Source organism: Protopterus annectens, chromosome 7.part0, assembly GCF_019279795.1.
Source record: "Protopterus annectens isolate FY-2018-M chromosome 7.part0, PAN1.0, whole genome shotgun sequence".
NCBI lineage: Eukaryota > Metazoa > Chordata > Ceratodontiformes > Protopteridae > Protopterus > Protopterus annectens.
Window position 1 is genome coordinate 918,605,037 of NC_056739.1, and position 16,281 is coordinate 918,621,317.

The following is a 16,281-nucleotide window of genomic DNA, read 5'->3' on the forward strand; positions in this document are numbered from 1 at the left end:
TTACCCCATGTCAGAATCAAGCCCTGCACCTTGTGTTTATAAGGTAAACACTTAAACCATTATGCCAATCTCCCACCCCAACCTAAATGATGATGATGATGATTGATGACTGTGACGATAGGAGGTACTGCTAACCACACCAGGAGCAATATGGCAGTGGATTTGTAGCATATGCAAGCACAGCTAGCTGGAATTTTGTGAATAATTGTATGCTGTTTGTATATCAAACAGATTTGTACAGATGCTTGTGCTGAAAATGTATTTGTGAGGTGTGTTTGTGTTAAAATGTAGCAACAGTGTGCCCTCCTGAAGGAAAAGAAATGCGCATGAATTATTATAAATGTTTAATTGTATACATTGTAACAGCATATTCTGGAAGTGAAGAGGTTAATCTTAATCCACTTGACTTTGCAAAATATTCTTGAAATTAAATTACTTTATGGGTTAAGCCATAACAATGTTGTCCCACACTTTTGAAGTGAGCCAAAAACACAACATCTGTGCTAGAGAATAGGTTGTAGCTCCTGTAGGAAGAGTAGATGTGTTTTATGGTTTTATGACTTCCAGGAGATCTGAGCCAAGCCCTATCTGTGTGTTTGGTAACACATAGGTGCTAAAATACTGTCAGCTTCTAGTGTTGCTGACAGAATGGGAAACAAAGTCAGATGATCAGATGTGTGTGATGTCATTCTGCAAGCCAAAAATAATATTTAGATATTAGTAGGAGTTTGCTCTCAGCATTCTGGATTCTGTCTTGGATCTGACAAGGACCACTCACCCACATCATCTCGTCTTGCAGTATTAAGTAACTTAAATATGGGAACAGTAACTGTTTTAGATAAGTCAGGAAAATATAGTGAGATTAAAAGTACTGTTTTTGTATAACTGTATGAAACATTCCATTGTTGTTATATTTAATATTACTTGTGACTGAAACGCTGGTGTTTACTGTAAACAGATATTTAGTATTTTCATGTTCTTTTATTGTTTATTATTAAATATTATTTAAAATTCTCATTGTGGCTGATCCTTTTAGAAAAATATTTAAATTTTGAGAGTATTTGCATATATTTATTTGGGATAGCTCTGGCCACTACTGAAAGTCTTGCTGCTGCTGGTCAAACTACCATTTGCATTAATACTGATTTCACTCAGTATAATTGGGTACCCTAGTAAGAGCCTTAGGTAGCTGGCTTTGTAGTGCCTGGTGGCAGTGATAACTACCTTATAGTCAGGGCAGAAGGTGCACAGGTAGTACACCTGTGCCAGCCTTTCCCAGGTGTGTGCAAATGTGTGTGCGTGTGTCAGCTACTTGGACAGGGACACGAAGCACTAGTTTCACAGAGAAACTGGTGGAGGACTTGGCTTGGGCACTCGGCTGAGGAATTAACCCTGAAGCTGTATCAGTGGGGAATCTTACTGGGGACCTGGACAGAGACAGACAGAGAATTTCAGGTTCAGGCTCACTGTGTTCCCTGTGTGCTCTTAAGGGAAATTGTGCATAATGCCGAGAGGTCTGCATCTGGAAATACTGAGTGTATCCATTTGTATTCCAAAGTGAACGTTCCTTTCCAGTGTCAGTGGTGAGGATTGAGGTTCCTTGATTACTGGCCTAGAGTGGGGACGTCACAATGATGATGATGTTGACAATGGTGCATACATTGCACCCAAAGTCTGTTTAGTTGTGCTGACATCAAACTACCAGGAAAATAGTTAGGGTGGTCAGTATTCTAAAACAGAAATGACCTGACTATGCAAATACCTATGTGCCACCTTGCGTTTATGACACCTAGGTCCAGGCAATTTTCTTACTGTTTTAATGATTTCTATTCTAAGCAGAATGTCATTAATGTAACATGTTCTTCTTTGTAGGTCTACTCAATCTGCAACTAAGCCAGTTTAGAATTTTATTCAAACGTGTCTTCTCCATGTCATGGAAGACCACATTAAAGCTGTTACAACCTAGGCATGCCTAAACTTTACAAAGTGAGTCAACAAACCTAAATACTACATGATCTTTTTTTTTAACTAACCAACAGTATCAGTAAATCTTCAAATGACTGCAAATAATATACATACAACAGCGGCAGATAAAAAAATGGATGCCTCCCCTATATGCCCATTCTGGCACTACAACATTACAGCATTTTCCTGGTCTCTGGCGTTTCTCACGTCTTTTTCACTGTTTTTTTTTCACTTATCTTCAAACTGTTACAAGCTCTCAACTCATTATCTTCCATTAGCACACAGACTTGTCACTTACTAAGCACTTTTTCAGTGAAATCGTCTCACATTCAGTCTCCGTATCTCACAATATTGGATACCACCATATATACAACGTATCTCCAGTTCTTGGTCATAGGTGTTTTATTTTATTATGACTGCATTACTGTACCTTAGTGATAAGTCTCTGTGATATTTTTCCAATATTTCTTTGTATAGAGCTTTATTTAATGTTTCTCTTCAATCTTTGTAAGGCTTATGCTGGACACACACCTTACTGTGACGGTTTCTTCTTTAAAGCCTTTCAAATGTGTGCCTTGAACAGTCAAACTTAGGTCTCTAGATGGAATTCTGTATTTATTCATTCATTCGGTTTGTTAATGAGGTAAGCAAAATGGTCCTTCACAGACACTTTCAGCCATAATCCAGAGACTAACAGCAAAGTGCACATATTCAAAAGGTTTACAGTAGCCAATACAAATATAAAAAATATAAAATGAATCACATTCTATCAAGTGAACAAACAGTTCAGAGCTTATAACACTCAGAAACCTCAGAGGCAGCACAAAGCAATGTGCTAAACTGGTGGTTAATGATGCCACATTCACTCAGCCTGGCGATACAGTAAGCCTGTTAGTGGACAAATTCAGTTCCAACTTTACCCCCCCCCCCCCGTCACCATCAACCATCCCCTCAAAAATATCCTTAAACATAACCCCTTTAGCTATAACTAGGGAGCATGTACTGGATGCACTCACTAAAGCCAAGAACATGGCCTCAATGGGCCCCAATAACATCCAAGGATGCCTCCTCAATAGTCTAAAATATGACTTATCAAGACCCTTCGAGTCATTATTTAACTATATTCTTAACATAGGCTTTGTGTCATGTGACTGGATGACTGCAACAGTCATGCCCCTTCATAAGGAAAGACCTTAAACAGATCCTGGAAACTACAGACACATTACTCTGACTAGTCATATTTGCAAAGCCATGGAAAGAATTATTATTGAAATTATCAACAAGGACATAGAAGACCTCCAGTCACTGGATCCATGCCAGTCTGGTTTTGTCAAAGGAAGGCTAGGTTAACTGAATATGGTGGACTTCTTTGAAAAGGTTGTTAAGGCAATGGATAAGAGGAAAATGGTACACACCACTTACCTTGATTTGGTTAAAGTATTTGATACAATACTCCACTGAGGCACTGTCAACAAACTTATGGAACTAGGTATAACCCTTTTATAACATGCTGGATAGCTAACTGGCTCACTGATAGGAGCAGGGAGGTTAGAATTGGTAAGGCAGCCTCCACACAGAGGCTGGTCATCAAAGGAGTCCCACAGGGCACTGTGCTGGGCCCGATCATCTTTGCCATCGACTTATCGGATGTCAAACTCAATGACAAAGCCCTTTGGCTAACCATGTTTGCAAATTATTGCAAACTGGGAGCAGTCATTGAATACTGCAAGATGAGAATTCCCTTCAGGAAGGTCTAATACAAACTCTTGGTGCCAAAGCCATGGCTTAAAACTTGGTACCAAGAAATGCATTACAGTACCTTTTGGGAAGTCTACCACCCCATGTAACTATGTCATTAATAAAACACCCTTAAAAGTTGATTCGGATCTGGGAACTCATGTAGATAGTAACCTAGCCTTCAACCAGTATGTGTCCAGGGTAGTAAGAAAATCTTTCTATGTTGCTCAACTTTTAAGCAAGGGCAGGGAAGCTAGGTCCAGACAGGTCATCATACTACTGTGCTCAGCTCTCAGCAGACCCATAAAAGAGTATAATGTCCCCTTTGGTATCTACCTGACCAGACACATGCAGCAAATGGAACATCTACAGAGGTTATTTACAAAAAGAATACAGGGAATAAACACAATGTCCTATGCTGATCTCCTCAAAGCCCTATCTCTTTACTCAGTATTGTACAGACTTTTGAGAGGTAATCTTTGCCTGGCATACAGGGTATCCCTGGACCCTGTTTTGATGAACATTTTGCACATCCACAAAACAAACAAAATCAGAACTACTAGATTAAAAGACCTGAAGTGTACTTGAGACATAAATAGGACATGTTGGAGAGAGAAAGTACAGTTGTGTGCACTTAACATAAAAGTAGATGTTCGAGTGCATTCACTGTTGCAGTCATCACACTTGGGTTATCTGCCTGCAGGTAGCCCTCAGTCGGCCTGAATACCAGAGTCTTGGGATTTCCGCATCGGATGCTGTCGCCTCTTCCATGATGTCAGGTCATCAAGGGTATAAAACATGCAGCCAGTCATTACATCAGTTTTTCTTGCCCCAGATGTCAGGAGCCCCCAAAATAAGAAGCAACTACATGGTGTGGAACACTCCAGTAAAAGGTAAACACCATTGCCATAAGACTGTATTCAGGGGATAAGCCAGGCTGCAAGGTTCAGGGTTTGCAGCTGTGGATGCAAAATCTGTCCCTCCTGCTGGGACAGCAGGGAGGGGGTCTAATGTATGTGCCAGGGTGGAACTGTTGTCAGACTGCATAGGAGTGAGTACCAGTGCTGGCATGGCCAGTCTGGGGAAATAAAGATTGTCCTTGGCCTGTCCTGTTTGATCTTGAGTAGTACTTTTGAGAGGAGGGGCAGAGGGGGAAAGGCATAAATTGAGAGGTTTTCCCAAGTAAAGGATAGGGCATCCACTTTCCACACTTGGCTGTGGGGATTTCTGGTGCAAAATTTGCTCAATTCATGGTTTTGGGGGGAGGCAAAGAAGTCCACCTCTGGAGTCCCCCACCTGTGGATTAGAAGTTTGAATGAGTTGGGTTCCAGCTTTCACTCGTGTGGGTCCAGTAGATTTCTGCTTAAGTCGTCTGCCAGTGAATTTTGTTTGCCTGGCAGGAACTGAGCTTGTATGTGCACTTGGTTGCTCAAGGCTGTGTTCCACAGGGCCATGGCTAACCTGTAGAGTGGATAGGAATTAGTTCCTCCTGCTTGTTTATGTACCACATAACTGTGGTGTTGTCTGTCTTTATCAGGAGTTGTCCTAGAAGGATAAGGTATTTGAAGGCTGTCAGAGCATTCTGTACAGCTTTTTTTGATTGATACGCAGGGGAATTTGTTCTGGGCTCCATTTGCCTTGAATGCATTTGCCTGACATGTGAGCCCGACACACATAGTCCGATGCGTCTGTTGTCAGGGTTTGGGAAGTGAGAGATTGAGTGAAAGGAAGTCCCTTGTGGTTGCATGCCTCTGCCCACCAAAAGAATTCTGCCCTTAGACAAGGAACAATAGGAATCAGTGTTTCCAGGTCCTGAGAATGCTGACACCAGAGACTTTTTAAATACCACTGAAGTTTCCTCATATGCAGTCTTCCATATGGAATTAGTAGAATGCATGAGACCATGAACTCTAGGGCCTACAGTATTTTTCTTGCAGATAGCTATGTTTTGGTGGCCATTAGTTTGAAGTAGTTTGTCAAATAAACCTGTTTTTCTGGTGTTAGAAATGCTATCTGGGAAGTTGTGTTCAAGCTTTCTCCCAGGAATACAATCTTTTGGCTGGGCACCAGTTGTGATTTCTTTTTGTTGATTGTGTACCCCAGAGAAGTTAGAAGTCTCTTTACAAATGTCAGGTGCTGAAGTAGCAATTCCTGACTATCTGCCTGAATCAGGCAATCATCCAAGTATGGGTAAATTTGAATATTTCTCTGCTTGCAGTATGCAATGGCTGGAGCCAGGCACTTTGTGAATAACCTGGGCACAGCAGATAAGCCAAAGGGAAGTGCAGAGAACTGATAGTGCATAGAGCCTGCCCTGAAACGTAAATTTTTGTTCTTTGTTATAGACATAACATGGAACCATGGAAGAGGGGGGGATTTTAATGCTGAGGTAGAAGCAAAGGAATTGCAATGACAATTGAGATTAAATGCCTCTGCAATTCACCAGGTTTAAACAATAGCACTACCTTAACGCCCATTTTAAAACTAAGGGCTAACAAGATTTAAAGGTTAAGTTATATTTAGGGTACTGTTAATATTAGGATGAACTGTATTTTACATTTTTTCTTCCATATTTTGTATTTTCCATTTTTTAGATAATATTTTTTTAGTGTTTAAGTGATATGATATATATATATATATATATATATATATATATATATATATATATATATTTATTAACTTGTTTTGTATGGGTATTGGTGTTTGTTTAAATGGTTAAGATACCTGAATGATGTCATGAAATTAACTACAGTTGATTGGTGTTGGTAATATGAATTGTTATTTAAACTTTGACTGTTGTTGTACCGGATGACTCTGAAGAAGCCAGACTTAGTTTCTGGGAAAAGTGCTCAGTTATTTGGTACTATTAAAGTGCAGTGAATTACCTTGGTGTTCCGGTTATTAATTTTTTTCTTTACATGTGCTTTTGAAGTCCCTTGTGGACTGTTTTGTGTTTTAGTGGATATTTCCTGTAAGATTCCCTTATGGGGATGTGCAGATAAGCTTCTTTTAAGTCTAGGGTGGCTAGCCAGGCGTCCTTGGCTAGCACAGGAAGAAGCTGTTGCAGAGTCAGCATTTTTAATTTTGGGACCACCAAGAAGGTGTTGAGAATTGACAGATCTAGGATAGGGTGCCAACAGCCCTCTTTTCTGGGCACCAGGAACAGTCTGGAGTAGAAACCCTGTCCCCCTTTGCTCTACTGGCACAGGTTGAATATCCCTGATACTGAGAAGAGAAAGTACCTGTTTTTGAGCCTCTGCCCACTGGTTTGAAGGAAGGTCTGGCAACCCTCTTGGGGTTGGCAGTGGGTGGAAGTGGAATCTGTATCCCTGGTATACAATGTTTAGGACCCATTGGTCCTGGGTAATGGACTTCCAGTTTTTTGCAAGCAGGGTAAGTTTTCCTCCTAGGGGTGCAAGTACTTGGGCCTTGCTGGGAAGTAAGATGGACAAGTCATTGTGAACTTTTTCCATAAGGGGGTGGCTCATAGGTTGGTACTAGGTTATCAGCCCTAGGGCCTATACAAGCCTAGCCATAACAATTCCCTGGCTATTTCTTCCCACACTATTTACTTCCCTGGACCCCTGTCTAGCAGGGCGACTGACGTGATCCCTGGGGTGAATTTCCTTTCTCCCATCCAATCGTCAAGGTTCTTTTGAAGAGGGTCAAAGAGGCACTCTGCTTGACATGTATGGGCAATCTGTTCCAGTGTCTGGGGAGTCTCTGGGTCAGGAACCTATCCCTCCAGCATGTTTTGTTTATTGTGATGACAAGGTTTAGATCCCTGTAGTGTGTGGCTCTGAGGGCTTACCACTCCTTGTTTTAGAGGAGGGAGCACTCCATTGTTTAGATCTCTGCATACCTTGAGACTATAGTCTTGGTGGCCTGTTGCCCCTGGGTTTGGACAGAGAATGTCTGGGAGGGACTGGAAAGGACCAGTTTTTTAGAAGGCCAATGCCTACTGAATCTAGGTGGCTGCACCTGTAAGAAATCTTTAACAGTTTGCATAGATTTAGCTTTTTCCTCCATCTTTTTAAGAACAACTTCTGCTTTTGCGCCAAACAAACTTTCCTGGTTTAATGGAGCATCTAGCAATTTTGCTTTGACATGGTCTGGCATAATTTGCTCCTTCAGCCAAGCATGCCTTTTCAGTACAGACCCAGTGACAGCAGCCCTGCAAGATGCTTCTAAAGCATCAAAACCACACTGCAAATTATGTTTACTAACTTGGTTTGCAGAATGCATTAACTCTTGTAAATCTTTATTTTCTGTACAATCTGGAAGCAACATTTTTTGTTTAATTAGTTCCACAATATGCTGCTGGTACTTCAACATGTGAAACTGGCAATTCAAAGCCCTGATGGCAAGAGTAGCAGAGGTACATACCTTCTTACCCCATCTGTCTAAAGCTCCAGAATCCTTGTCCGAAGGGGTAGAGTTTTTTGCTGTCGTAGCCTTAATGCCTTTAGGTCCTTGAGAAATAGTCTCTGGATCTGCAGTGGGATTCTTAAAGAGGAATTTGTGAGAGTCAGGTACTCTGTATAGTACCTGTCAGGCTTTCTAGGAGCTGGTGGTAAAGTATCAGGAGTAAGACCGGATTCCATGAAGACATCATCTACAATGTCCAGGACAGGGGGTATAGCTAGTGGCCTGTGCTGAGGCAAGTCTACAAATTCTCTGAGTCTCTTTTTGGACTGAGGGTAGTCCAGGCATTGCCAGTGGAAATGCTGTCTTAAAGTACGCAAGGTTTCACCAAAAGAAAAGTCCTCTGGAGGGGAGGCAGAGGGTATGGAATCCTCTGCATCTGAATCCTGATAGGTAGATAAGGGTACGTCCTGGGGATCAGAGTCATCGGACTCATGGTCTGTAGAATCAGAAGGAAAACCAATTATTTGTATTTTAGAGGAGAAAGGCTGGCTTTCCCTAATTAAAGTTATAAGGTCTTCAGCCATTCTAAGCATTTGTTTCTGTGGCAAGGGGGCTTGAGCATGCGCTTTGGTAGTCAGTTTTCTAGGTATAGTGCGAACTCTGGGCCTGAGAAACTCGGTAGTTTTAGTAAAAAATGAAGCTGTTGATTTAATGCAAACATCAGAAGATCGGAGCACACCCTCAGAAGCCGGTGCCTTCACAGTGGCTCCAGACCCATCCAAGGTAGAGACAGCTGCAGGATCCATAGTCAAAGAAGCATCTCGTGGCATACAGGACTCTGAATGGGTCTTAGCAGAGGCCTGTGAATCTGTAGAAGCGGGTATCAGGGGCTGCAAAAGCGCCTCACTGAATGGAAGCGTCGTCGGCAGTTTTGGACCTATGCGGTCTGTCTCTGTCTTTATCCTTATGTTTTTTTCAGAAAATGGTAGTCGGATGGTTTATCAAAGCCATTTTGGAATATGGAGAATGAGAGCAAAAGAATTTAGCGACAAAGATAGCCTGACGACGAATAGTTCAGGCGTTAAACAAGGCACAAAACCTACAACGAGGAACGTCGTGGTCTGGGCCTAGACAGATGATGCAGTAAGAATGAAAATCTCTGTGAGGCATTTGCTTTCCACAGGCAAGACAATTGTTAACTTTTTCTGACATCGGTTAGAGCAAGAAAAAAGGATCCCCAATGGGATACTTAGCTTTAGAAGACTTCGGGTCTGAAACTCGAAAAATGAAAATTTCAAGTAGCAGCCGACCAGCACTTGTGAACTGCTTCTGCTTCAGGCTCCCACTCGGCAAGAAAAGCTGATGTAATGGTGTCAGCTGCATGTTTTATACCCCTGATGACCTGATGTCATGGAAGAAGTGACAGCATCTGCCGTGGAAATCCCAAGACTCTGGTATTCGGGCTGACTGAGGGCTACCTGCAGACAGATAACCCAAATGTGATGACTGCAACAGTGAAACACGAAGAACATCTACGTTTCTCAGAGAATTCCTATCCTCTGGAACAAGCTTACCCATCCATGTGAAGCAGAGTTCCTCATTATCCCTTTTTAAGCAGAACTTGGACCAATGGATTGGTAATCGGAAATTCAACTCTGGTCTGGATCCTATGTCTCTGATGGACAGAGACAGTCAGTAACTCATCACCTATATAAATCAAATTTGCTGGTCATATTTAGGTTGCACAGCTAGGCTGATAAGGACCATAAGGGTAATTAGCCTAGTGTATACACCTATGAACATATTAATGAACACAGACATGATGTGCTACTTTTTACTGGATAAACATAGGTTTTAAAATACAATTCTTCATCAACAGATAAGGCATGCTAGCACGATAGATTCATATCTCCTACGTCTGGCACAAACTTTCACTACATGTCAAACAGAGAAGCACCCTTGCCACTTTCAGGTAAACATACAGAACACAATGGAAAGCCTCAAATCATCTCCCAGTCTGTCTTGTGTTGCCCTCCTTGAGGCTGGAGGAAACTTCTGTATATGGTTTACTGGCTTGGCTTGTAATGGTCTGTACACTACCTAGTAACTTCTATGAACTTATATCCCAAGTCACTCTTGAAGTCAGCTTAGAGAGACTGAAAACCCTGAAACTTATTGTGGTGATACTAGATAAGCAATTTTTCAAAATGAGTCTATTTAGCCTGTATGGGAGTTTCTTACCTATAATGCACTACAGCTTGATTAGACTGTATATGAATAAGGTGAATGTGTGGGGGTGGGTGTGTATCAAGCTGCCATACTTATGCAGAGACTGAAAGACAAATGTAAAGCGTTTTCATCTGAATCTACAAACTTGTACATTAATTTTTAACACTTGCAGAAAGCATCCCATCATGGCCTGATGGCAGAAACTGGACTTTTGGACTGAAACATCTAAACTGAATGCCATTCATGCCATGCAAAACCAGGAAAAGCTCTGGGGAAGGCAGTAACCAAGTCAATCAGCCAAGGAGGACACCATCAACTTTTGGGATGGCAAGTGCCTGCCAGAAAAAAATCAAGTTAAAAAGTTAAATGACGTGCCAGATAAAATTCATGTCACATGATCCATTAAATTTCATACAGCCATCTACCTGACCAACAAAGAATCACAAGTTTACACATTTTAGATGATCATCCAAGACAGATAAAGAGGAACAAAAACAGGCAAATTCTTCATTTCATGCTACAGGAAAGGGTCTGAGCCAATTTACAATCCATTTACTTTTACTTACTGTTAAAGCATAACTTTTGAGATGAGTAAAACTAAACTGGATGAATATTTTATGCCATAAAGAGAAGTAACTCATAACAAAAACATGCTTTCATATGTGTGAACAAGGCATTGGTTAATCTGTTGATGCATATATATCAGTGTCATGAGACGCCAACCTCCAAAAAGTGAGCCACAGCAAAAATGAATAAGATCTCCTCAAATGTATGTAAAATTCACTAATTTATTGGGACAAAAATCCAACAGGTTAAGCGCTTTCACTCGCATCAAAGCAAGTTCTGAATAAGCTTTTGGGGCTTAGTTATTAAACAGCAAAGCACAGAGGAAAATGGAATGTAAAACTGAATTCAAGGAACTCCAGCAAAGTTTAAAACTAGGCATTGGAGAAGACTACAGAAACGTTTCAAAGTATCAAGAGTTGCAAGGGTCAGACATTGAAATGTCTTGGCCCAAAATGAAACTCGGATGCAAGGGGACGGTTCTTGCAAAAGTTAGCGGAAAGGACTCAAGTACACATTTTTGGCATTTGTACTCCTGGGTCCATATGTAAATAATCTGCTGAGTTAGCTTGTGGCATGTGAACTCACCTGGATTGCTGGAATCAATGAAGAAAGTGTGGAGGTATTTGGTGATGATGGACTCCTTCACCATGAGCCAGTTAAAATAAAGATAAAAGCAGGTGTTTTCTCCACATACACTGCACCCACAGAGTACCATTCTCCATCTTCTCCTGAGCTGAAGCTGAAGTAAGAGAATGCAAGTGCTCGGTACAATAGAAAAGGCTGCAGAACCTAAAGACTGGTGTATGCCAGTGATGTCAGAGATAGCTGAGGCAAAGATGGTCTCCACAATATAGGTATTCAGTGGGTTTTGGTAAATACCCTTAGGTACAACAAAAGGAAGCTGATGCTTATCACTCTGGTGGGCAAATTTTGTTTCATTTACTCTTTGGGATCACATATGTGCCAGAAATTTTCCAGCTTGAAATCAACGCCTTGTTATTTTTATTATTTATTTATTTAACATTTGCTGACCGGGAAAGTCTGACTACGACAGAGCCTATTTTCAGGGAAGGCCTGAGGAGAAAAACTCCAGACACATCTTTGGAATGCGGGAGGAAACTGGAGTACCCGGAGGAAACCCACATGAATGCAGGCTGGACATGTAGACTCCACACAGAAGGCACCCCAGCTGAGTACTGAACCGAAGAACCTCTTGCTGTCAAGCGACAACGTTAACCACTGCACCAATTGCACCACACTGTTAAGTGGCCATAACAGTGTTCCAGTCATAATGGGAGGCTTTTTTAGTATTTGGACCTTAATACAAAAAATGTATGACAAAAGGCTGGAAACTGTACTTCAGATCATTAAGAAAAAAACAAGTCTCAGTCTAAATAAAAGAAAAGTGCTGTTCTGACAAAACTAAAATTCAGTAGTTTGTACAATGAATCAGTCATGATAGCATCATGCCAGCTAAAGTCAAAGGCTATAGTTGAGCTGCAGCGTCCTACAAATGTTATGGAACAATGACAGGTGACTGACATGGTTAAATGTTTGGGAATATTTCTGCCAGGTCTATGAACAGTGTTCTACCCTGTAACACACATACTGAAAAAAGATACAGAGTGGACATGGTAAGATTCCCAACAACTGGTTTTCGAAAAAGTTAAGTCTATACTAATGTCACTAAACCTGCTGCAGTCTTTGCTAATGCTTGTAGACACGGACTGGGAAATGGGTTGATACCACTGTATGAGGGTAAACTCAAGTCAACTGCTTTCTGTTAAAATGTTCCAAATGCCAATAGACCATTAGTTGCTTTCATTAATTAGATAGCGTGTCAGACACTATCAATGACACTCAGAAAGTTTAATACCAAGTGTGTGTGTGTGTGTGTGTGTGTGTGTGAGTGTGTGTGTGTGTGTGTAATAAAAAAACAAACTAGAAATGTCTGATTCCCCATCCAGGAACTGCATGACTGAGTCGAATACTAAAGAGAAGTGAATGAACACATGCAAAAGTGTTGTGCATTCATGCCCAACCTGTGTCAACAAGCTGAATGGTAAGTCTCAAAGAAACTACCAGACAAGACATTCACCTAGAAATGATAACCTGTTATGTAAAAAAAATGGTGACCCAACAGGTGGACACAGACAAAGCATCCACTGTTTAAGAATACAACTGGCAGAGCATGAAGGTTTCTTGTTACACCAGGACAAAATTGTTGTACATATTCTGCAGAGAGCAGAGGTCCTCAGACACATTCATATGAGTCATCAAAAGTTGGCCAATTGCCGAAAAAGGGGAAAAATGTCATGTGGTAGCCAAATATAAACTGCAAGTGCATTATTCTAGTGTAAAACACAACCCTACATAAAGAAGAGAAGCTCTTATGACTACACCATTGCCAAAAGGGCCAATGTAGAATACTGCAATGTATCTGCACAAATATGACAAACAAACAGATGTTTTAACACTGGTAAGAGAGTAACTTCATTATGCAAATAAACTGCAACTCATTCACATACTCTAAATTCACTATGGTAATGCCACAGGAAGAACAGCCAAATGCAACTGTGGGAAGTACAAACCTCAAATCTCTTCAACAAATGGGAACCTTGCTACAAAACCAGAATGTTCCCCAAGAAAACATTTACATTCCTTCCTTACATTCCTGCAATATCATTAACAAAGATAACAAAGTTATCTCCAAGGACAGTATTGCAATAACAGATGTAAATGGCACAGAAAAGGAAGACTAGCAAATTTTAAATGCTGCCACAATAATTAGTATGAGTTCTGGAATACTACACAAGCTACATACTCTGAGGAATTGAGACATCCTGGAAAGAACAACTTCCTTTCTCAGTGAACTCAGCATACCACAAATTTATTTACACCAAGCTCTCCGCAGAATTGCCAGACTTACAGAGACCAAGCTTTGGTTTGTAGTCTCTGCTGCAGTATCGGTTGACTGTCTTTTCTCCAATTCAGGAAGCCGATCTTTTAACTGCCCTTCAAAATCTGACTTACTGGAAGAAGTGGAAAACCACGTGGGGATTATATTCACACTTGCTAGCTAATCAGGCTCTGCCTGATGTTGCAGTCATACAGTAAATGACTGTGAGGAATCCTGTCACACCAAACTCTCACGCCTGTAAGCGTGAAACAACAGTTAGCATATGCTTCCCGTGTAACACTGTAGGATGCTGAGTATTTAATGGTAAATTCTAGCTGTACATTAAACTTCTGAACAAAACATGATCTTGCAATTAGAATCCATCTGAAAATATCTCTGCCCTCCTGAATCATTCCCTAACTGTGTTATGCTGTGGTTTTAGATGTTTCTTAGCTACTGATGCACACTGTTTTTTGTCACTGCTGCTGTGATCCAGATAGTTCAGATTACTTAAAACAAGCCAATGAAATCACTTTAGGTGTTCAGACTTGTATTTCAAGTTATAAGAGATTCATAAAGTAGAATATACATTGAGTTTAGTATGCAAGTATACTCTTCTAACAGACGAACCATACAGAGAGGATGAGGAATGTCCCAGAAGCAGGTTAATTGAAGGAGACACTGCTGTTGCACTTTAAAAACATGCATAAGAAAAATAATTCAAAATGTAACAAATGATGTATAGTTTGTGTTAAGATGAATTCTTGACAAACATCTTGACTTTTGGTCAATGAAGTAGAAACTATACTGTCAGACCTCAGTGGTTTGCTTTATTACAGGTTGTATTTTCTAAGGTAAAGGAAGGAAAATTGGTGTTTTTCCATCTTTCTGTGTATCTTCAGCTCCACATCTAAGTGCCAAGTTTAACAGGTGGATACAGAGTAGTACATTTATAGCCTTACCTGCTCCAGCTTGAAGATATGCTGATTGAAATAATGCTGAAGACGCTCATTAGCAAAGTTGATACAAAACTGTTCAAAGCTGTTACTCTCATAGTCTTCAAACCCAAAGATGTCAAGCACTCCAATGGACAGGATCTGGAAGATACAAGGCCAATCAATGATCAGTGTTATACCCAAACTAAACTACAGCCACTCAACAGTTACATTTATCCCTAAACTGTTTGCATTCAAACCTGTTACATTAAATAATTAATCTTATCTGATAGTTGGATGGGGTACAACTGAAGTCACGTATATGACAATAACAAATAGTACAACTGCAGTCAATAAAATGAACATACACTCTTCATAATAATAAGTAACAGAAATTACTGTACAAAAAAAAGCAATAATATGGAAAACAGACATGTTAGGGAAACAAAACATTCTCAACATGAGTACTTATGAGGACTTTTAAGGCAGGTGCACACTGACCAAAGTACAGTTTTGTACCCACCATAAATGTAGATGTTCAAGTGTATACACTGCTGCAGTCATTACACTTGGGTTATCCTGCCAGCAGGCGGTTCCCCAGTCGGCCTGAGTTCCAAAGTCTCGGTCCGGCGTTGGTTGCTGTCGCTTCTTCCCTGACGTCAGTGCACCAGGGGTATATAAGATGCAGCCGACGCCATTTTCTTCAGTTTTTCTTGCCCCAGATGTCAGGTGTCTCTAAATAGGTAGGCAATTCCAATTGCTAATAAAACATACATAAGAAAAGCAAAAAAACAACTTACAGCTACCAGCAAATACTCCCCATAGGTAGTAAGGGTAGAAGACATAGGTACGTAACAGCAAGTAAGAGGGGAAGGAGGGAGGGTAACCTGGACTGCAGCAGTGTATACACTCGAACATCTACATTTATGGTAGGTGCAAAACTGTACTATGTTCATCGTGTTACACTGCTGCAGTCATCACACTTGGGTAGAATCCCAAAGCTGAGGAAGGGTGGCTGGTTCAATAAGGCATTAGGGATGGCTATAAGGCCCTGCAGCACTGCAGTGGTGAAGCCAGCTCTGGATTTAGAGTACAGAGGCAAATGGTAATGCTTGGTGAAGGTATGTACAGAACTCCAAGTTGCTGCTTCCAAAATATCCTTGGTAGGGACTCCCCTAATGTAGGCAGTTGAAGTGGCTGTTGCCCTGGTGGAGTGAGATCTAATGCTGCTAGGTACAGGTTTTCCATGGTATGTGTAGCAGAAACGTATACAATGTCCTATCCATTTTGAAATAGTCTGTTTTGAAATGGCTTTTCCCTGTGCTCCTGCAAGATATGCTACCAATAATTGTTCAGCTTTGGTTTTGTCCAAGTAGAAGCGTAACTGCCTGTGAATGTCCAAAGAGTGCAGTAGTCTCTCCCCTTTATTCTGTGGTTTAGGATAAAAAGTTGGCAGGTGAATAGTTTGGTTTAGAGCCACACTGGATACCACCTTTGGCATAAAAGTAGGGTTAGTTCTTAAAGACACCCTGTCCTGGTGGAAAATGAGGAAAGGTTCCACTGCCATTAGTGCCTGTAATT

General features: G+C 40.9%; 1 protein-coding gene across 4 annotated transcripts in view; it reads right to left on the minus strand.

The window, feature by feature from the left end:
* Positions 1–16,281, minus strand: part of MYO9A (myosin IXA) — a 2,281,069-nt gene that overhangs the window by 1,143,857 nt on the left and 1,120,931 nt on the right. For all 4 annotated transcript variants that reach the window (XM_044077496.1, XM_044077494.1, XM_044077495.1 and 1 more), the window contains exon 10: positions 14,728–14,862. In XM_044077496.1, the coding sequence (XP_043933431.1) occupies positions 14,728–14,862 (135 nt within the window). The remainder of the gene's footprint in view (positions 1–14,727; positions 14,863–16,281) is intronic.